This window comes from Gallinula chloropus (genome assembly GCF_964237585.1).
Source record: "Gallinula chloropus genome assembly, chromosome: 2".
Taxonomy (NCBI): Eukaryota; Metazoa; Chordata; class Aves; order Gruiformes; family Rallidae; genus Gallinula; species Gallinula chloropus.
In genome coordinates, this window is record NC_140086.1 from 132,871,746 (window position 1) to 132,894,724 (window position 22,979).

Consider the following 22,979-nt stretch of genomic DNA (forward strand, 5'->3'; position numbering starts at 1 on the left):
TTTTTAAAATTTATCTTTTCATTATTAATTTCCTAAAGAGATTTTCAAAATTGTTCTATAGAGTATAGTATTTGGTCTTTTTCTTTTACATGTGAACATAAACGTACACAGAGTTTAACCCTGTCTCACACTAGGTAGTACCTATGTTTGACAGTAAATTATCTGTGCAATAATCTACGTTCCTTAATCTTTTTGTGTTTGTAAGTATAAAGAATATTAAGGAATAACAGGCTGGAGCAGGTCAGTGTTGAAAAGTATCTTCTTTGCTTCATCTAGATCACTGGAAAAGAAGTTCCCTTCAATCCAAGTGTACCAGCTTATCTTAATTGCTATGCAGTTGTGCATTTTGCTGTAATAATGGACTTGTATACTGAAATCCTTGGCACTGTGACTGTAAGTATTTCCTATCTTTATGAAAGGGCATCTCATGCTAACGGTGATACCACACACAACATATTTAAAGTGTTGAGTAGAGGCTCTACGGCCTGACTTGTTTCTTATTTATACAATTATAATAATGACTAGATTCTGTAAAAAGAATTAAAAAAAGGGGTAATATAGATAATTATATAATATTGGATATATAATATTTTATATTGTTTATTAAACAACATTTAATAACCATATTAATTAGTTACAGATGAACGTGCTTAAGTTAAGCAATTAAATTAAAATAATAAAAGTTCCAGAAAAGACATATGTGTCTGCTTCAGTTTTGGGGATCTCATGAAAGGAATAGAATCGTAGAATCATAGCATGGTCTGGGTTGGAAGGGACCCCAAGGATCATAGAGCTCCAACACCCCTGCCACAGGCAGGGACACCAACCTCTAGGTCTGTATCTACACAAGGTTGCCCAGGGCCCCATCCAACCTGGCCTTGAACACCTCCAGGGACGGGGAATCCACTACTTCTCTGGGCAGCCTGTTCCAGCACCTCACCACTCTTTCTGTAAAAAACTTCCCCGTAATATCTAATCTAAACCTTCACTCCTTTAGCTTTAGTCCATTCCCCCTTGTCCTGCCATTATCTGCTCTTTTAAAAAGTTGAATCTCCTCCTGCTTATAAGCTCCCTTCAGGTACTGGAAGGCTGCAATGAGGTCCCCCCGCAGCCTTCTCTTCTCCAGGCTGAACAAACCCAGTTCCCTCAGCCTCTCTTTGTAGGGCAGGTGCTCCAGCCCTCTAATCATCCTTGTGGCCCTCCTCTGAACCCTCTCCAACAGTTCCACATCCTTCTTGTATTGGGGGCCCCAGATCTGGACACAGTACTCCAGATGGGGCCTCACAAGGGCAGAGTAGAGAGGGACAATCACCTCCCTGTCCCTGCTGGCCACCCCTCTTCTGATGGAGCCCAGAATACCATTGGCCTTGTGAGCTGCAAGAGCACAGTGCTGGCTCATGTCAAACTTCTCATCCACCACAATCCCCAAGTCCTTCTCAGCAGGGCTACTCTCAATAAGCTCTTCTCCCAGTCTGTATCTGTGTCTGGGATTCTTCCGGCCCAAGTGCAACACCTTACACTTGGCAGTGTTGAACCTCATTAGGTTCCCCCAGGCCCATCTTTCCAGCCTGTCAAGATCCCTCTGGATGGCTTCCTTTCCTTCTAGGATGTTGACCACACCACTCAGCTTGGTGTCATCTGCAAACTTGCTGAGGGTGCACTCAATTCCATCATCGATGTCACTGATAAAGATGTTAAAGAGAACCAGTCCCAAGACTGGTGGGGGACACCTCTTGTCACCGGCCTCCACCTGGACATAGACCCATTAACCACCACCCTTTGGCTACGGTCTGTTAACCAGTTTCTTATCCACTGGATGGTCCACCCATCAAATCCACTTCTCTCCAATTTAGAGACAAGGATGTAGTCGGGGACTGTGTCAAAGGCCTTGCACAAGTCCAGGTAGATGACATCAGTCGCCTTCCCTTTATCTACCGATGCTGTCACTCCATCATAGAAGGTCACCAGATTGGTAAGGCACGACCTTCCCTTGGGGAAGCCGTGCTGGCTGTCCCGGATCACATGCTCTTCCCTCATGTGCTCCAACATGTCGTCCAGGAGGATCTGTTCCATGATCTTCCCAGGCACAGAGGTGAGGCTCACTGGCCTGTAATTCCCTGGGTCTTCCTTGTTCCCTTTTTTATAAATGGGAGTGACATGACCTTTTTTCCAGTCCCCAGGGACCTCTCCTGACAGCCACGACTTTTCAAATATGATGGAGAGCGGCTCGGCAACCACATCAGCCGTCTCCTTCAGGACCCTGGGATGCATGTCATCCGGCCCCATAGACTTGTAGACATTCAGTCTCATGAGGCAATCTCGGACTTGCTCTGCTCTTACAGTAGGGGGGGGATTTACTCCCCCATTTCCCACCTTGAGTTCTAGGGATGCAAGGTTCTGGGATTTGAGAATTATGAGAATCCTGGCTGCCAGAGAAGACCGAGGCAAAGAACTCATTCAGTACCTCAGCCTTCTCCTCATCAGTTGCAGCCAATTCTCCTTTCTCATTTACCCAGGAGGGTACGTTCTCTTTGGTCTGTCTCTTCTGGCCAATGTACCTGTAAAATCCCTTCTTGTTGTTTTCAACATCCCTTGCCAAGTTCAGTTCCATCTGCACCTTGGCTTTCCTGATCCCATCTCTGCAAGTCCGAACAGCATCCCTGTATTCTTTCCAGGCTACACACCCTTGATTCCAGAGCTTGTATTTGCCTTTCTTTTCCCTCAGTTTGACCAGCAGGTCCTTGCTTAGCCATGCTGGCCTCCTGCCCCTCTTGCCCGCTTTCTTATTCAGAGGGATAGAGAGCCTTTGAGCTCTCAGAAGGGCATCCTTAAAGAGTAGCCAGCTGTCCGCAACATTTCTGTCTCTAAGGACCACCTCCCAGGAGATCTTGGCCAACAAGTCCTTAAACAGCCTAAAGTTTGCTCTTTTAAAGTTCAGTGTCCTGGTCCCACTTTTTGCCAGGCCCAGACTTGAAACAATGTAGGTTTTGAGATGTCAAGGTTGTTCAAATTGCTAGATAGCAGTAATGTGTAAGCTTCAGAAGATTGCAAAGGTCTTGCAGAGCTTGTAGGTGGGAGGCTTGGTGTCAGCATGAGTTGAGTTGGAGGTTCACAGATTCAGGGCAAATTCTTCTTCCATTTTGAAATGTATGTAGAAATACAGCAGAGAGGCATGTATTTACTACCTTGAATTTGGGCTGACAGAATCGCCCTGGTAACATGATGTGGTTCCCCTATGGATACCTGACCATCTCCGAAGGTGAACAACAGTGCCATCTCTGCCTACAAGCAAACGTTAACTGTTTTGATGGCTTCACATCTCTCCAACCTCCTTTTCATTCTTCCTTCCTTGACAACTCTTCCTACTTTACTAAAGCTAAAATCTTCCAGTTATGAAGTGTAATTTTAATGTATCTAATATTCCCACATGTCAGTCAAAGGCCTACCAAAACCTACAAAACTATCAGTTTCATAAAAAGCCCTTTAACCTACTTAAGCCCTTTCTAAGACCTCCTTTGTTAAAGAGGAATCTTATTGTGTTTGTGTCACCAACAATGACACAGGCCAGCTGTCGGGGTGCCAGGGGCCCCCTGTGTTCTTCAGCCTCTGCTCGCCTGTGGACCAGCCTTGTCCTGGCATGCTTGGCTGGTGATCTCTGTTCCTTGGACAATGGTGGTTACTGGCCCCTGCCCACCTCACTGGGTGCTGTGGGACAGGATCCTTCCTTCCAGGGCCATGGTCATGTCCTCTGGCTGCCAGCAGACCCAACCCTTTCCCAGGGAGCAGCCTCTCTTGCTGCACCCTGGCACCATGCCCATGACAAACATGTCTGAATGCAGCCAAGAGGCAAATTTCTAGAAATAAGTCTCTCTTGCATATCTGACCATGGTCAAGCCTGAAGGATTCCAAAAGACTGCAAAGCTATTTCAAAGCTGTCTGAAATGTTGCCATTTTGGCCTTCTGACTTGATAGTCATCTTGCATCCCAGTGCAAAATGTGCAAGAGATGGACTCTGCCTGCAATAATTTCTTGGGATATGTAGCAACAGACTTGTAGTAGCTCTGGCAGTTCTGCATATGTGAGCTGCCACTGCTTTTTTGTTTTTCAACTTTTTGGTTAGAAGTATTCTGAGTAGTATAACATACAAGTAGAACAATACAATTTTTGAGAAAAGTTTAAAGAGTTTTAGGTAGTGTTCCTTATATAACATAAAAGCTACCTAAGGCATAGTCATCTGATTAATATTAAGTTATTCTACACATCATGTTCACCTCTATAAAGGGTCACACTGCAACTGAGGCTTAATCTGTTCTAAGAAATTTCTGAGGACAGGAAATGAAGCCAAAGATAAGGATAAATACCTCCAAAGTATACAAGATATACAGTTTACATGTTTGCCAGTGTTCTTATATTGAGATAAGCTTCTGCAGTATTTTCTGGATCTGCTTCTAGATTCCTACATACCAGCAGCAAATCATATTTGCAGAGGGATCAAACTGTGGGGGGTATGGGTGGGGTGGGGAGGTGTGTGTTTGGAGGTTTTTTTTTCATTTGTTGCTGTTGCTTTTAGCAGCAAGAAGTAAGGAGTCTGCTCATGAGTTTTTCCTATATTATTCTCTTCTCTTTTTGCATTTTCTGATCCTGGGAGGAAAAATGGATGGTCCCAATTATTTTCTCTGCTGATAACCGCAGCTGTTTAAGTAATAAGGGAAGTTGAAAAATGCACCCAACCCCCAGATGATCATTAAATTCTTGCAATCATGTAAGAAACATCCTGAAGATCCACCATTTATGAACTTACTGTAAAACAACTTGAAAATTATCTGCAAAAAACTGTAGGGTAATAAGGTAGTAAGGATATGAAGGAGAGCATGGGGAACTAGAAGCACCTCATCTCAGGACATAAACCTTCAGCGTGGGTGTAGAAAGTGCTGGTCCCAAGGCAGAGTTCCAGCATCGCTCTGCAGTACAGTGGGGAAGCTGTCACGAGAAGGAAGCTTGTGTATGAATAACTTTACTTGGCAAAAATGTTTCTTCAATATCAGTTTTCCACTATACTGAGTTATGAAATGACTATGGATGCAACTGGAACTTTCTGTCTGGCTATGAATTATGTCATAACTGTGGCATAGCTCCATAAATGGAGAAAGCTAACTGTTTTCCTCATTTTTAGGTATAAGTTCCATTTCATAATAGCCATAAGACACAGCGCACAGCTATTACATTTCTCAAGTGATTACAGTTGCTCAGTGTTTGGTCTCACGCCCTGTAGAAGTGTTAAATTTCTCTAACCATAGAGAACATCCATATACCTTCGGTCTGAATGACCTACATTTACCTTATGGAAAAAGCAAAATAAGAAGGAACAAATATATATTTTCCACAGGAGAAAGCATACAATGTTTATTTTCTATACAGTGATCTGCACTACATCCAGAGGATAAAAATTACTTCTGAGCTCTGCACATCTAGATCTGATCCAAGGCTCATTGAAGAAATGGGATTTGGATCATTCCCAGAGAGAGTGCTAGGAGTGTAAAGCTGCAGTACATTCAAAGCAAAAGTCTCATAGCTCCAGAGCTGTGTGTATCACATAAATCAAAGTGAAGTGTACCTTAAACACATTTTGCAGTGTCTTTTTTATTGTTGATAGATAGATACTGTAACATTTACTGTGCTTATAATGCTATGAATATGTAAGAAGTTGCACTTAGACAAAAAGTAGTAAAGGAAAAGATAGATCTCTTGAAATCTGTTGGTATACCCATTCAGTAAGACAAAACCAAGTACTGTATACGGAATAATGCTAAGAATTTACTTTTTTTTTTAAGGAATTCTAAGTGAAAATAAATCCATACAAAGACACCTAACAATAACATTTTCATAGCATTGTATTGGCATACTTCATTTGAATGTCAAAAGTCTGATATATTACAGCAGGGCATCTACTAACTTATGAAATGTGCTGACATTGTTCCTAGCAGTTCTTTGAAACAACATATGAGGATGAGAAAAGACATCTATGTTATTCTTTGAAAGGAATAAAATCTCAAGTTCTTTGAAATACAAAAATAAATTTGGAATATATGAGTGTTAATCTAAATGCACATTTGGAATGGCATATTTCCTTCGTTTAAATTAATCATTTTTTCACTACTAAAAAAACATAAAATAATAATGCTGTGGCATTCTGTTGCTCAGAAAGCTATGTAAACTTGTTCACAGATTCTATAACTCTCCCCCTTTTTTAAGGCTCCGAGATATTTCTAAAGCTTTTAACAAAATCAAAATCCAACAGAAATATTTTTTTCTGTTTGATTGCAGCCAATAACCACATTGAAGAATTGTGGCTGACTTGTAATTGGGGAACCTGCTGTGGTCCCACAGGTTTCTCTGTTGATGCAAATACTCTAGTGTATAAATACTCCTTTATTTTATATATATATTCATGCATATTATATATAAGTAGAATGAGGATGCTAGCACTAACAAAGGTGTAAAAGGCATATTCTTTTTACACTGCAAATTGCAGTGTGTAGATTTAATATGTTTAAATATATAGTATATCCCACTGATTATTTTGTAGATTTTGGTAGATTAGTGCCTAGAAAATGGATGCCTCAGTTGCCACCATCCACTTCTTAGGATGATAGATGTTTGAAAGTAAATAAAAGAATCAAGGCAGCATGTAATTATAACACTGGAGCTGTAAAGAGAAAGTTATGGATGCAAACAAATAATGCTAAGATTTATGCTACATGGCTGGTTTTGTAAAAGCTGCTGTTTCCAAATGGCATTGTCCTGGTTTTGGCTAGGGTAGGATTAATTTTCACAAGGAGCAAGCACAGGTGAGCTGAGCTGGCCAAGGGTATTTTCCATACCACATGATGTCATGCTCCCCATAAAAGGGGGCTAGTTGGGGGGGGGGGGCAAGTCTGTGCACCTCAAGGATGGTCTGAGTGAAGGCTGAGCATCTGTTCAGTCATCAGGTCAGTAAAATGCTTTGTGAAAAGCCTGATTGTACCTGTGATTGTCTTGAAGGGACATCTTAGTCCTTTTAACAAGAAGGGAATGAGAAATATAATGAGCAGGATTAGAGGGGCCCAGCCTCCATCCAGGTGGAGTAGAGGGACAATCGAGTGTATTGGACTGTGTGGATTTGATGACCTGGCATGTCAGACCCACAGGAGTACAAAGCTCTAAGTGACACCAGCACAAAATATACCTTGACACCATCAAGGTATGAAGGGTCAGAACCCATCTATACTTCTGGAGTGACAGGGGTATCCCAAAGGTTGATTCTTGTAGAGGCTGCAGTGAGCCTAACTGGGAAGGACTGGGAAAACCACCCCAATGTGACTGGCCCAGAGGCTACATGGATTTTGGGTATAGATTATCTCCATAGAGGGTGTTTCAAAGACCCAAAGGTGAGCTTTTGGAATAGCTTCCCTGGAGACAGAGGAAATTGAACAGTTGTCTGTTTTGCCTGGGCTCTTGGAGTACCTTTCTGTTGTGGGGCTGCTGAAGGTTGAAGAACAACAGGTGCTGATTGCTACCATGGCAGTTCACAGATGACAATACTGCACCGAGACTCCCTGATCCCCATCCAGAAGTTGATTTGTCAACTGGAGAGTGAGTGATCAGCAGAACCCACTCACTCTTTAACAGTCCTATGCAGCCAGTGCAGAAGTCTAATGGAGAGTGGAGGCTGACAGTAGACTATCGTGGTTTGAATGAAATCACACTGTTGATGAGTGCTGACATACCAGAGATGGGACTTCAGTATGACCTGGAGTCAAAAGCAGCCAGATGGTACACCGAAACTGATACCACCAATGCATTTTTCTTGATCCCTTTGGTGGCAGACTACAGGCCACAGTTTGTTTTCACTTGTCCAATACACCTGGAATTGACTGGCCCAGGGGTGGAAACATGCCATTTGCTATGGACTGATCCAGACTGCACTGGAAAAGGGTGGAGCCCCAGAGCACCTGCAATATATTCTAAATATAATCATTATAAATATAATAATATGTAAAAAATATATAAATAATATATAACTGTCCTTATCCCAACCCTGTGTTTGGCTTTGTCTGCCTTTTCTACAAAGAAAACTGCAGTCTGCATTACAATATTACAGTCTTTCTAATATCAAGCTTATCATTATTTCAAGCTTCATCAAACCACCATGTAATAGAACAACAATAATAGAGACTGTTGCTGTATCCTGAAGATATGTAACTTTAAAAGAGTAATTTTGCATTTTTTTTCTATTTTTCTAGAAATGGAAACTAAAATGTGTCTTAAAGCAAAGAGAAAAAAAAAAAGAAGTAAAAGTTATAAGAGAAAACACCACTAAAAACATGACCCGAAAGTGCCTGCTTTGGAGAAGTTTTTCCACCATCTATTCAAAGACAACTCAGTGAAGGGACCCAATTTAGCCTCTAGACTTGCTGTCTAGGCTAATGTCAAGAAATAGAATCATTCAGAAAGTGCTCACTCTCCGTTGATTACAGAGAAAGCTTAGGTTAATAGCCAGTTTTTAGACATTTCGTTAAAGGTACTTAAAGTAAAGTAGAATGAAACAGCACCTCAGTTTTCTGAAATTGGAATTGGAAGGAAATCCCAATGCCTAGGATTTGAGGGCTGGATGTCTAATGCTAGCCAACTTGGAAACACTGGCAGCGCAGAGAAGTCTGAAATGATGCAAATCTCTTAAACTGGAAATTGGACACACCCTTTTTCATTCATAGCAGGTACTACCATATCCTTTCCAGAGACAAATAGTAACATTTTTTTTTCCTCAGAATAGTTGCAGGTTCATTTATTTTCCATTACCTGTGTTTTTAGCCATATATTGTAATGTAGCAATTACTTGAATAGCTTGAAATTTGGATTTGATGTTCCATTCTCTTTCCTGCCTAAGGAAACCTTTCCTCAGAATAGTACCCTACCACTGTAGGAATATTTTTAATGGAAACTGTAGAGATGAGTGCACTGCCCTAGAAACACACAGCAAAATCAGACCCACCTGTCCACAAGGACTAAATTTTAAAAAAAAAGGAAAAAAAAGGTGCAGTTAACCAACTTAAAAGTGAGGAGAGTCTCTAAAGAGGAAAGTCTTGAATTCCAGTCCCTGTTCTCTGGCAAGCTCCTTTATTTGACAAGTAACAATCATTGAAAAACGTATCACAGTATTTCTAAAAAAAATACGGGTAAGTTCCCTTATGCCTGTGCCAAATCTTGTTTTTCTTTACTCACTTCTTGAATTTTTGTATGACCCACTTTCTACAGGAAGCTGAAGTGGGGGTTGGATGAGTGGTTTAAGCACTACTCATTTCATTAAACTTAAATAGAGTCTGTGCCTGATTTTTATAAAAAAGATCTGTCAAAAGATGTTGTCACTTCCAAACAAATTGCTTCATGTCAACAATGAAAAGTCTTTTAAACTTAGCATAGCTGTGGGGTCTAGAAACAGAAGTTTTCAGAAAGAGCACCCTCAATTTAATCTTTTATTGACAAATTTTTAAACTGACATCTGAAATTTGCAAATGTACTCCATGTGAAACATACCTTGATAAAGGATTATAAACACATCAGAGCATTGTTTACTCTCTTGATTTCACTCCCAGTGTTCAACATTCAGCTCAATATCCTGTCTCCTGTGGTAGCTAATAGGTCTGGGTAAAAGTGTAAGAAAAAGGTAAAGAATATCCTCTCTTGAGGGCTACATAGAAGTAGATGATGGTGATAATCATCAGTCTGAGGTTTTGTATGTTTATCATAAGGAGGGACGAAAGAGATTGGAAATGTACCAATGCAGTAATAAGTTCGATCTATTCTCGTACAAATCTGTGCAACAGAGTGACCTAACAGGTGTCATTTGTAAGATGTGTGTTCTGGCTTGTAAACTGGCGAGGCTGCTGTTTAGTGCTCACATTGCCAGCATTGTATTTTCTTTGTTCAGTATCTGTTTGTTAAGGATATCTAAGTAGGTGTTTGTGATTCTTTAGTAAAACAACAGAAACCTGCTGGTCTGAGTGTGTGGTTTGATGTGTTTTGCAAACATGGGCACTGTAAATGTGCACAGCTGTAAAACTTGAGAATATCCTCCTGTGGCCTCCCATGCTCACAGATCTCTTCAAGGGGTAGGGGCCACCACTGAGGGAAGGTGAGCATGTCACTAAATGGGATTTATTGAAATCAGGGCAGACATTCATGGATTTTTATTTTTCCAGTGCCTACAATCTCAAAGTGCAAAGTGTTCATAAACCTTATTGCTATTGAAGCCAGAAAGGATTCCTATAACTCATCAAGAGCCACCACTTCTGTTTTGGGTATTTTGTTGTGGTGTTTTGGTTTGGTTTTTTTTTTTTCTTGAATGAAAAAACAAAGCCTTTTCAAAAGCTACTATTTGAAAGGAAGCCAGGGAAAACTGATTCAATATTTTATTTTCAAAGGCAGCTGAGTAGAATATAGAAAGTATTTAATAAGTGAAAAAATTAAACTCCACAATGAAAATAATTTCTGTTTTATTTATATTATTTTGATGTAATTTTTTAGGATGTAAATCCTCATGCTGCTATTCATCTAAGTACTAACACACATGTTAGAGTTTAAGAATTTATGTCTGATTAAAGTTAATGGTATGGGTTGAAAAGTTTTGCTGAAACCAACTGTCAAACTGTCTTGAAGGGACATTAATTTTGTTTCTTCTTAAAAGTGTTTATATTGTCACTTCATGTGAATTCTAACTCTTACCTTAGTACCATTTGGGATTCATAGATGGCTATTGTAAAGACCTGGTTACATGAAATGAAGAAAAAGAACAGTGGGTCTGGGGTTTTTACCTAGAAAAATGTTCATTCCCTCTTGGGTAAAGGTATAAGAGAACCAGGTAAAAATGGAAAACACCTAATGCAGAAGGAAATATCTTAAATATTGTTTTGGTGGCTATCTCCATGGGGCCACAGGTTGTATCAGGAGCCTGATCCAGCACTGGCTTTCTATAGGGTCACAGCCTCCTTCAGGGGCATCCACCTGCTCCAGCATGGGGTTTTCCATGGGCTGCAGGTGGATATCTGCTCCCCCATCATCCTCCATGGGCTGCAGATATCCTTGCCTCACCATAGTCTTCTCCAGGGGCTCTGGGGGAACTTCTGCTCCAGTGCCTGGAGCACCTCCTGGCCCTCCTTCTTCACCAACCTTAGTGTCAGCAGACATCTTCTCACTCCTCTCTCTGGCTGCAATTGCTCTTGGTGTTGCACAGCTTTTTATTTCCTCTTTTTTGGGCTTAACCTTGGCCAGCATCTTGAAGCTGGCTGGAAGAGGCTCTGTTGTACATGGGGAAAGCTTCTAACAGCTTCTTAAAGAAGCTACATCTGTAGCCCCTCTGTTACCAAAACCTTGCCAGACAAACCCAGTACAACTAGACACATCAGTGAATAAGGATGCTGAAGATATTCCTCTGTTAACACTCAATATCTATTTGGAAAACTACTTTAAATGAACTCTGTCTACTTTTAAACAGATGTTGTCACAGGGAACTATCCTCCTGAGAATTGGCTTCATCATTCTGTCCCTCACGTCTTTTGGACTACTTATGGAGAACAGGTAAGAGAAAAAATACTCTTATTTTTCTTCCCTTCTCTGATTATGCATTATTTATCATTATACAGAAATCTGAAGAGTGTAAAAATATATATTGATAAAGAAATATAGATACACTTGGACACATAAGTTGCTCTCCATTAAGTAGCACATAATACACGAGAAGCAAACACTTAAACCCAGGAGTCTTCCCATAGCAACAAGTGTCTACATCTATACTGTTCCTTTAAGAAAAGTTATAGGGTGGGCAACTTACACCCCTCTACATGCTTGTGTGGGTGGATCCACATCTCTGGTTTTGGGGCACTGACAGGTTGGGGAGGTGTGCAGGCTGTCTCAAGGCAGTTCAAGCTCAGACTGCAGTCATACTGTGTCAGTCCTTTGTAGCATGTCACGGGTTTCTGATACCCTTACGGTATATAAAAAGTACTCAGCGTAGCTCACAATAGACTCAAAATCTTATGAAGGACAGTGTGGATTTAAGACTGAATTTAATCAGTATGGATTCAAGTCAAACTGAATCTTGAATACATGAGTCCAGTAGATGTACAACATGGAAGTAGTCCATACAGACACCATCACCCTACAGAAAAATAAATAGCAAATACAGTTTCTTATGGAGAAACTGTTTGCCCTGCCAGAACAGAAATGTGGAACAGAAGCTTTCCTTTGAGATTAAGGTGCAGGTTCTGCTGTGCTATCACCTGCCATTCATTACATTTTTAGAAAGGAATACATGTCATTTATGTGGACTGAATCAGGATAGGTAAAAATCTGTCAATATGACAGATATGTGTATAACTTTGGGAGATAATTATGTGAATTAGTGAAAAAATATACAGAAATAGACTGATGGAGAGATTCTAAACTATTCTTGTAGCAGTTTTCAGAATTTTGTTGTTGTAATAAGACAACAGGCATATCGGCATCCACGCTTGCATGAGCTCATGTATAGTTTGTGAGTATGTGTATTCTCATGCCCAGTAAATTCAGTCTTACAACTTCATAGAAGGTAGATACTATAAAAGCTTAACTATACGGTTAAGAAAGATGACTTGGTTTTAAGTGCAGGATATCATGGACTATTTCTACATTCCCTTTTTTGCTGAAGTTAACATAGAAGAAAAGTTTGGATGCTAATCTGAATTACTTCCCATTTCTAGACCCAAAGCAGGAACTATGGAAGTCATTCGCTGCTTAGCCTTCATAGGTGCATACAAACTTGGCCACATAAGGAGTCAGTTTTCTTCCTTGGGCTGTGCATATGAGGTAAGACCTTTATTTTGAGAAAAAAATAACAAGAAAAAAGGAAGAAAAACTGGAAATGTTAAATATTTATATTTTGCTTTCTTATTTCAGCAGAATATTTTGGGGGTTGGTTTTTTTCCTGATCTCTTTATTTCTCAGTTTTTATGATTAACTTGTGAGAAAATTATTGTGTTTTGCTACAGAAAAGTATATTTATAATTTTTTTCAAAAAATAATATACTAGTACCAATATGCTTTATAGGGAATAGTGGAAATTTGTTCCTGAATTTGACTTAACTCACCTTTTTTGGGGGCAAATCTGAAAATGCTTGATGGCTAGAAGAGTCTTAAATATTAAATATTTCTATCTGTACTTATACTGTACCTCAGAAACAGACATAGCCATTGACAAAAATAGGATACTTGACTAAATATACCTTTGGTGTGATGAAGTATTGTTGCTTTTGTGTTATTAGGACTTATATTTATCCTGTTTGAGACTTTAACTTTTTAATCTACAATTTTCTTTTATCAGTACAGGTGGAATTTCATAATAACTCTTTTAATGTCTGAATTAAATAACACCAAATCATTAACAGGATTCTAATCTGAATAACATTTACAAGCTACCTAGTGCTTCTTACTGGCAAAGATATTTATCAGCAATATTATGAACGGTTTGCTAGACCAGTAGAACTGTTACCAGAAAGTTACCTTTTGGCTTAAAATAAGGAAAAAAAAACCCAAAACAGTAGGGATCTGGACTCAAATGTTCAAAATTGTTCCTTTAACTTGAAACATTTGCAAAATTTGTAGCAACTTTCCTAATTGGATGTTTCTGGTGATGGTGCTGATTCTCCTGTTTGTCCAGGAGATCAGGCAATAGGAGAATGGAAAAATATCTTATGCTACTCTAAATCTTTCTTCTTTTTATTTTTCCTTTTTACTTGGGGTAGGGAACAATAACTATTGGACAATATTTAAAGCTAGATAAATGCCACTAATCAAGATTTGGTTTGATATTTTCCTCCATATTGTTACGTTGTCAAAGATTTGGTGTATAAATCAAGCAGTCCTTGAATTCCTTTTATAAGAATCTGTCAGAACTCAGCAGGTAGTGTAAGGATTTGGAAAATGTTTTCATTATTTCCCGAGTAGACAATAGATTAGCCTGAAGCAAAGAATTGTAAAATTTAGTGATTATTCTATAGCTCTCAGACTTGAATTATTCTAGCTGAATTTGGGGAGAATTGTATGTCAAAATATGAACTCTCAATTAAAAAAAAAAAATCATGTAGTTGCCTAGCTGAGGAGTGCGCATGCACATGTAATATTGTATTTTACTAAGAAACAAGCAAAAATAAAATTATCAGATTGTCATTTATATTCTTTGTAGGGAACTATACAGCTTCCTATTCTGCCATGGAGAGGAAAATAAAATGAAATGGCTTTTACTCTGTTCTTTACATTTATCTGTCATTGAATTTTAACAACTTTGCCATCCTGAGTTCTTCTCTACTGTACTTTCCTGTTCATTTCTCTATTTAGTGCTTTTCATTTTATCCTTTATCTTATACTTCTCTGTCATTCTTTTTTCTGGTTCCTTTTTTGTGATTTTTTAACAAGAAATGGGAATACCTTACTTATATGTTTTTCTTTGAACATACTGAAAGAATAGGTGTCTTCCAAACTGTTTGCCCTTAGTGAGACTGGAATAGGTAATGTTTCTGAGAAATGCCAACATGGCAACACTAGAGGTTTTTTCATAAATCAAGAGGTTTGTGTTATTCATAGTTTTTGTGATGTTTGTGATGAACTTCAAAGGGTTCTCTATTTTTTTATGTGGTTCACTTGTGCTCTCAATGCATTAAAAAAATTCTGGATTTTTGACAAGAGTGCTCTTAGGTATTTTTATAGTGGGATTTTTGATAAACTTTTGAGCAAAGGGAATTTGCTAGAGAACTGTTGAAAAGTCTTAAAATATTAATCTTTTAGCTTAATATTGACCTGATCATTTTGAACCAGCAGATACCATGAAGTACAATAAAATATAAAATCTTTTCTCTGAAATTAGGTCTAGAATTTGTCCTAAAAATTTATACTTCTATCTCCAACATTTAAACAGGTTATCTTTCCTTCACAGTGTAATAGTGTAGATAACTTTGAGCATCTTGTGAGGCTACAGATGTCCTAGTAATTTTTATGTACTTGCTTTTCAACACTGCCAGGGAGGGGGAAGCCACAGCTTCTCTGGGCAATCTTTGCCAGGACCTCATCACCCTCACTGTGAAGAGTCTTTTCCTTATTTCTAATCCAAATCTGCTCTCTTTTAGTTTCAACTCATTACCCCTTTTCACTCATGCCGTTGTAAACAGTCCCTCCCCATCTTTCATGTAGGCCCTTTTTAGGTACTGAAAGGTTGTGCTAAGGTCTCTCTGAGCCTTCTCTTCTCCAGGCTGAACAACCCCAACTCTTGCAGCCTGTCTTCACAGGAGAGGTGCTCCAGCTCTCTGATCACCTTTATGGCCTTCCGCTGGACTTGCTCCAACAGGTCCCTGTCTTTCTTGTACTGGGGACCCAAACTTCCTCTGCTGTTTCTCTTTCAAATCCAGTTACATTTTGAAAGTGGTGTAAATGAAAAACATTTATTTAAATTTTTGTTTGCCACATCCATCTCCCATTTTTAACATACACCTATGTTTATCTGACTTTGATCTTTTCAATGTTATATTTTCAGTACTCATAATCTGTACTACACTTAAGTAATGTCATCCTTAAAACATCATCCAAATAAAGAATTCTTTAGTAATCTTGTATTCACAGGTGATAGTAATGAATGCATCACATCATGTAAAAGAATTTCTGTTGACTGACACTTAGGGATGAAAGAAAAAAATTGCAGAAGGCATGACAGCACTACTCAGTGTATCTAGAATTTACAGTACTTTCAGAGCACTCTTAAATTAATGTTGCACATTGTAGCAGATAAATGCAAAACAGCATATTGAATTGCTAATGAAAAAGCATGTAAATTGTCTATACAGATTGTTTTTTTCTGTGGCTGTGTTTCACATGTTCATATTTCTCATAAATATTTTAGAACTAGTAGCTAAGATTTCAGAAGTAAATATCATTGCAGTGCTATTTGAAAGGTAATCTCTTAAAAATAGGTGACTTAAACTGCAAATGATTACCATCAGCTCATAAAAAGGCCTGACAGTTACCAAAAATGCTGCATGGGAGGAAGGCCTTCTGTGTGAAAACTAAAAAGAAATTATATAAGAAATGAGAGAAAAATAGGGGGGCAGTGAGAGAAAAGTGAGCTTTTCCCATTTTGTCATTAAATTATCTCAGCTGGGTGTTAAAACTAATGACTGAAATTCCAGCAGCTGAAGTCCTGCTCTCAGGTTCTAGCCTATTACCCTTGCTGCCCAGCTAGCTGGTCTTATTAATATAGCCAAAGAATTTTCTTAAGGTAAGTGAGTTGATACAGTTTGCTGTGGAGTAGGAAAGGTTTTTAATGCTGAAGAAAGGTGGAAGTACAATTAAGCTGGTGTTGTGTAGGAAGGGAGGTTTTCTGCACTTGTTAAAGCTGAAGTCTTAATATGGTGGACTGCATCCACTCTGTAGTATGTACAATACTGTCTACCAATAGTTTAAAGTTTTGTGTTACTGGTCTTGGTTTCATGTGAGAACTATGGCTTATAGTTGTTTAGATGTATTGGGTTTGCTATTATCAATATATCAATATATATCAAGTCCTTTCAAGATATGCTCATGGGAGATCTCTCCTGAAGTCCTTCCTTTCTCCAAACAAGACAATAATTTCAAGTTATCAGAGATAGAAACGTGACTCTTCTTACTTATGGAAGGTGGAACAATACATGTTTCTCAGCAAGCATTTTCTGCTCCTTGTGCTGTACGTATTTCATAAAGTTAAAGTGAAAGAAAAGGGGCGTGTTTTGCGTTTTTATTAAGGATAAAAAGTGGTGATGTTTAAAGAAATTTTTGGATATTAAGAAAATTGTTTCTTGGGTGGAGGTCACTGAAAGCTTTGATTATAGGTGCAGAGATATTATATTGGACTGATTATAGACCATTCATTAACTGGGGAGCTAATGTGTTTCTACTTGAGGATCAGTGTAGTCACGTCCTATACTAGGTTTTGGCTGATTATGTGTGTGTAATGTGATGATCATCTGTATTACTAAAGCCAAATAATTTTCTGTGAGACGGAGTCTGGAATCTCCTAGCCATCTGGAGTTACCAGAAAACATCACTTGTATGTTTGGTTATGTCACTGTTCAGCAGGCACAATATGCAAAAAAATATCTGTGGTGGTGCACTTCTTCGAAGAGTTTCCATCCAACTGCTCTGGTTTGGCATCAGCTAGCATATTCCATGAGCTGATTTTAGTGAAGTAGTGACTGTTATTTGACAGTAGCACTAACGACGAGCAAGTAGAAATGAGAGGCATTGATGTGTTGTTGGAACTATTAAATATTTTCACCAACCCTTGGAGTGGTTGCAACTGAGCACTGAGAAAGACTTACACTGAAGGGCTAGGAGTGTGGAAGCTGGAAGAGGAAATACACTGTCTGTCTGGATGTGCTTGTTCATTTGTTACCTTTGTTTCAGCTAAGATGATGTATCTGAGAGTAAATTTCTTCACCCAGACCCCTGCACTGCAACTTCCTGGGTGTCTGGCTAGGAATACATTGGCAGACATATAGTAAGTAGAAGGACAAAAGTTTAGGGCAACTTGGATTGGGGAAAAGAGAAGAACAGGCTGTATATGTGTGGGATAATTATAATAAATAACTTGTTTTCTTTTCTGTTTTATGTGGGCATGTGGTGCATTAGAAATATAGCTGACTTTGGAAGATAGATAAAAACTTTGCTGGAGTGTATAATTCAGCCCTTAAGTAATGAAGACAGAAATGAACTTTGTTGTGATCAAATTGTTTATTTACTCCTACAGAGTATCTCAACTTGATAGATGCAGCTATTCCAAATGCTTTTGGAGGCAGTATTCTGTACCAACAGGACTGCTTCTCACCTCTGATGCAATTCTGGCATTTCTTACAAGTGTGTCAGCTAATTTGTCTGGATAAAATATATAATATCTCTTTATTAAAGAACTGATTTGCACTGTATTCTATGTTCCACAACCGTCTCTCTTAATGTGATATATTACCACACTACTTATTTCTCCTTTCATCGTACAAAGACTTGCTGTTACCTCACTTGCTTCTTAGTGTAATTTACAAGCGTTGGAATACTGACTTACGAGTACTGACTTAAAACAAACATTTACTCATAAGAACTTATTTCCACATCAGGGATAGTTTTCTGCTCTGTAGCATTTTTCCTTGGTCCCTCATTATGATCATCTGTGCCACATTTCAAAGAGCAGCATATCCCATATTTGGTTTCCATTAAGGTGAAAGCTCCATGCCCTGTGCCATGATTTACAACCTCATCAGTTATGTGGTCTCTGTGCCCTAACTAGACTGGCTGGTGTATCTGAAATGTACTTCAGAAATTAAGCTGGGAATGGAAGGAAACTCTACTGCCTTATAATAAAAATCCATGTCAACACACATGGAATTAAACAAGCACGAGTTGTAATCTGTATTTTCTATGTTAGCTTCATTCTGAGAAGTCCACTCTACCATGCACTGTATGCCAGGGACTGGACTTTTAATATTCTTGACAACTGCCCTAAGGGGAATAATGTCCCTTAGAAAAAGTCACAGTAAAATCTAGCAGTAGATTAAGTTAGTTTCCACTTAGGTGTGACAGCAGAGTCATTACTGATTTTAGACTTAGCCAGTTTGAGAGTCGGCTTCACCACCATCAACTAAAGACTATGATGTATAGTTCCAGATGCTCCAGCCAATTGACCGTAAAATTGCTCCACATTTCTGGCAGAGCAGCCAAGCTGGAGCTTTTAAAATCTCCACTCCCCGAGCTCAACACCCTCCCCCTTCTGCTTAAAAGCTGCTCATTATTCTTCTTCTGCCCGCTGATCTTAGCAAAAGAAAAACTTCTGGAATCAATTAGAAGTGTCTGCACTTGATGAGATTTGCACGTGAGTTAGGAATTGTGAGGCTTTGATAGTATCAGCCAACAGCTGCAGTTTCAGGTGGTAAAATTGGGGAAGGAATTTTCCAGGGTTTATTTACAATCATAAAATAAAACAAAAATCAAGACAAGTTGGAAACCATCTAATGTGTCATTAAAATGAAGTCTGAATTTAGTTATATATTTATTTTGTCTGAAAAAAGTAAACTGGGTTTATTATCAGGATCTTTTCAATTACCTTGCAATTATTAGGCTGTATAGAGTGGTTGCAATAAAATGAGAGCTATGGTCTGCTTGCTCTAGTTTTAAGTATGAAAGAGGCATCTGCTATTACTTTTGTCACTTTAATTGCCAGACAAGACAAGGAGGTAGTCATACTTAATAGAAATCAGAAGCATGCAGGCAAAGATGAAGCAAAGGTAGTTCTCTGAAGATAGAAAAATACATATTCACATACACCATCTGAAAATTCACATTTTGTTCTGTCAACACTCACATTGATAGTTCTAAAGTTTATTTTCTGAGCTGAAAGCAGTTAGTGATTGGCTTGTATCTGTGCACAATGTTTCCATTTTAAAGATAACAGCCATGCCAAATGGAATTATTAATGTTCAGTTACACATCTCAGGGTGTCTTTGTGAAAAGGAAACCATGTTATTTCACACATTGTTACTAATTTGCATTGCAAACTGGTTTGGTTCATAAGTCAAAGCATAATTTTTCTAAAAGCCAGAGATGCTACAAACCTCATCAAACTGCATTCTTTTCTACATCATAAAAACACATGGATAAAAATAAGTATCTCTATAACAGTGAGTTGCTTCACTAATTTTAATCCCTGGTGACAACTGAGTTACTCCACATGGGTAGATGTTTCTGTCTGTGTAATTATAGTTCCAGTACCGGAGTATTAATTGACTTTTGTTTGTTAGCTTTTGTTCTGTTAATGCACATGCTTGTTTCCTACCTGAATTTTTTCTGCAGACATAGTACTGAAAGGAAAAATAATTTGTAATTTTGCCCCCTCCCTTTAAAGATCTTAAAGTACTTCTGGTGATGTACTTGGAGAATGCTGCCTTTGCAGTATTAGTCATGTGTAAGCACAGAGGCACTTCTGCATCACAACACAAACAGTGCTGGTGTGCAATGGAGTGAGAAGCAGGCATGCAGGTGGACCCCAGGCCATTAGGACACTGTAGGGGAGATGTACTTGGAGTGCCAGTGCACACTGATCAGTTTACACTCTTACACATCTCATGTCTGAAGTCGATGTAAACTTGCAGCACAAAGCACATTGCAGTCTCTAAGAGTCGAAGGCATGGGTCAGATAGTGATTGCTGCATCCTGAATGAAAGACATTGGATTACTTGCTAAGACTTCCCATACACAGTGTGGGGACAAGCAGAAGGCACCTTCTGCATCCATCTGACTCTGTCCCCCAACCTTGCTGAGCACCCCAGAGCGGGGGGCCTTCTGGTCCTGCTGGGCACAGCTGGCGTGAGGGTGTGCTGTGTAGCCTCCTATTGAGCTCGCTTGTGTCTGTGCTTATTAGGAAAATGTGATATGCTAAGTGATTGCAACTGGGAGGTGGGAATTGTCCTAATCTTAAAAGGAGGAGAGCTGTACTTGTGCTCCCAAGAACAGGAAGGCAGATGGCTTAGTTTGAATTTTATCCTCAATGTGACAGGCAGAGGGATTGAATTAGCTTTTAGGAGATGACAGCTTTAATTAAGCTAGCTATTTCTGATGAATAAATCTAGGTTTGGCATATACAAGGTGACCATGAAGAGCCAGTCCAGTATCTAAAGAATTTTGAATATTTTTGTCTCATAAAATTTAAATAGAGAACCCAAATGAAAAAAGACATGCAGTCCAGGCTTACCCAATTAATATGTCTTGCAAAGGAGATAGAGGTACAAGATTATTCTTCCAATAAATGTCCTTTTCCACTTCTGCAACACTGAACAGAGTATAGCAGCTGTAAAAACTTAGCATTTCTGGAATAGGATGGCTGTGCAGGACCCACAGAACTGGGCTGTAACACAGGCCATTAGAAAGCCTAACCAATACCTGTATTTAGGAAAGTAAAAATTAATTCCAAATATTAAATAATATATTTTATTAGAGTTGATGATTGAAAAAAGTTTTTGCACAGTCCATTTTTTTCAGAAGCTTCTTCAACAAAGAAGGAAAAGCACAGTAAAAGTTGAGCCTCTTTTTAGACTAGCAGCACCTGAAATAACCAGAGACTGCAATCTAGTTCATGACATCTGGGCAGTTACATGCTAAATTCTAACCAGGCAGTGCCTCACTGCCTCTTGTCTAAAGTGGGCAATAAATCAATAAGATAAAATCAAGCCATTATCTGTGCTATGTTTTTTGTTTTCAATTATTACTGCCTTGTTAGATCATCCCTTCGTATGAGTTCTGTCTCCTATGATGTTTAGAGCCAAGGATTCTAGAGAAAGCATCAATGCTATATTTATTTTTATATTTGAGTATTATGCAAAGCAAAGAGAATGTTTTAAATTTTCCTTCTCTTGCCAATGCCAAATAAAAATTGCCTGATGAAAGATAATTAACAACTGTTTAATAACTGAATCCTAGATGCAAAACACACATAACACTTTTTATGTTTAAAAGTTAGAAATATAGGTGTTATGGGGGAAAACAGCATATAGAACTCTAGTCATCACTTGAAGCTAAGGCAAAGTAATGCAGCAACCCCCTATGGAGTCTGAGAGTGATCACATCTGTCCTGACAGAATTAGTTTGGTTCATCTTCACGTGGAGTCCATGAAATGCATAGAATAGGTTGTTTATCTTGCTGATTGGAAGATAATACACACTTGAAAAGGTCTGGGTTTAGTTTGGACCTTTTAGATTTTATGGAGAAAAGGATGCTATATTTTGTCTTTACCTATTACCTGAATTAATTGCACATCTGCATTTGACTATAAATCTGTAGATATAGTTCTTTCTTCTCTTCTTGTTTTCAAATAAGTTGACCACAAAGGACAGTCAGATAGTAGGAAACAGTTAAAAGTAGCAGTTGATCATGATGTCGTCTCCAATTCTGTCCATTAACTGCATTGTTTTATATCTACATGTCCCCGCAACTATCTCCATTTTGCCTTGTCAACAGTCCAGTTTGATTACAAGATCTTAGGGTAGGTACTTCCATTTGTGCATACATAATGGCCTACCTCAATTCTGCATGATGTGTTAAGCAGTGAATAGAGCTGACATCATCCTGATTAATTCCTAGTTACTACTTGTTTCAGACTTTTAAGGGAAGTCTGTTAAAACAGTTGCCTTATTTAGAAAAATGAAGGGGTTCGGTATACTTTTTTTTTTTTTTTAAAAAAAGCTCTCTATTGTCTTCAGCTGGGTATGTTCTAGCACAATATAAGATGCATTTGAACATCTTTTTGAGCCATCTTTGCTTTTAACGAGAGCATTGGCCTAAAGTGAGTCCATTCCAAATGTATCCTCCATACTATCTGTGTGGAAGGAAATTAGCTTCTAGGGTTATCTGAACTTTATTAAAATGCATCCCCAGGCCTCTCAACATGTAAAAAAATGGGAATTAAACCATCAGACTTGTAAATTGGACGAAAAAAAAGCATCACCAAGATATCAGCAACTGATAAGAGCTTTATAATTTTTTTAAAAGTACAGTTTAGCTGGCTAGAAATTGCCCTCCCCTCTGGATAGAAGTCTCAAATGTGCAGTTGCCTGACAAAAAATGGCATATGCTTTTATGTTTTTTTATTTTAAAAAACACTGAAAAGTAGTTGAGACTTTTCTAAATAGAAGGATTTATTTTTAACTTCTTTCTTTCTCTCCTCAGTACTTTTCCTTTTTTTTTTCTTTCTATGTGTAGAAAAGGAAAAGATAATAAAAGGAAATGGAGAGGATTAATATGAGGACACGGATGAATTCATTCGAATATTTGAAAAATAAAACCCAAAAAGGTATTTATCATGGGGAATTTCCAAAAAGAAAAAAATTAACCAGTTTTAATAGCTGTG

The 22,979-nt window shown here is 38.5% G+C and overlaps 1 protein-coding gene across 1 annotated transcript in view; it reads left to right on the forward strand.

Annotated features, from left to right (window-relative positions):
• AGMO (alkylglycerol monooxygenase) overlaps positions 1-22,979 on the forward strand; it is a gene marked incomplete at its 5' end in the record, with an annotated part of 193,391 nt that overhangs the window by 101,490 nt on the left and 68,922 nt on the right. Inside the window, 3 exons of the mRNA XM_084260189.1 lie at positions 277-393; positions 11,531-11,613; positions 12,774-12,879. Of these exons, the coding sequence (XP_084116315.1) occupies positions 277-393; positions 11,531-11,613; positions 12,774-12,879 (306 nt within the window). The remainder of the gene's footprint in view (positions 1-276; positions 394-11,530; positions 11,614-12,773; positions 12,880-22,979) is intronic.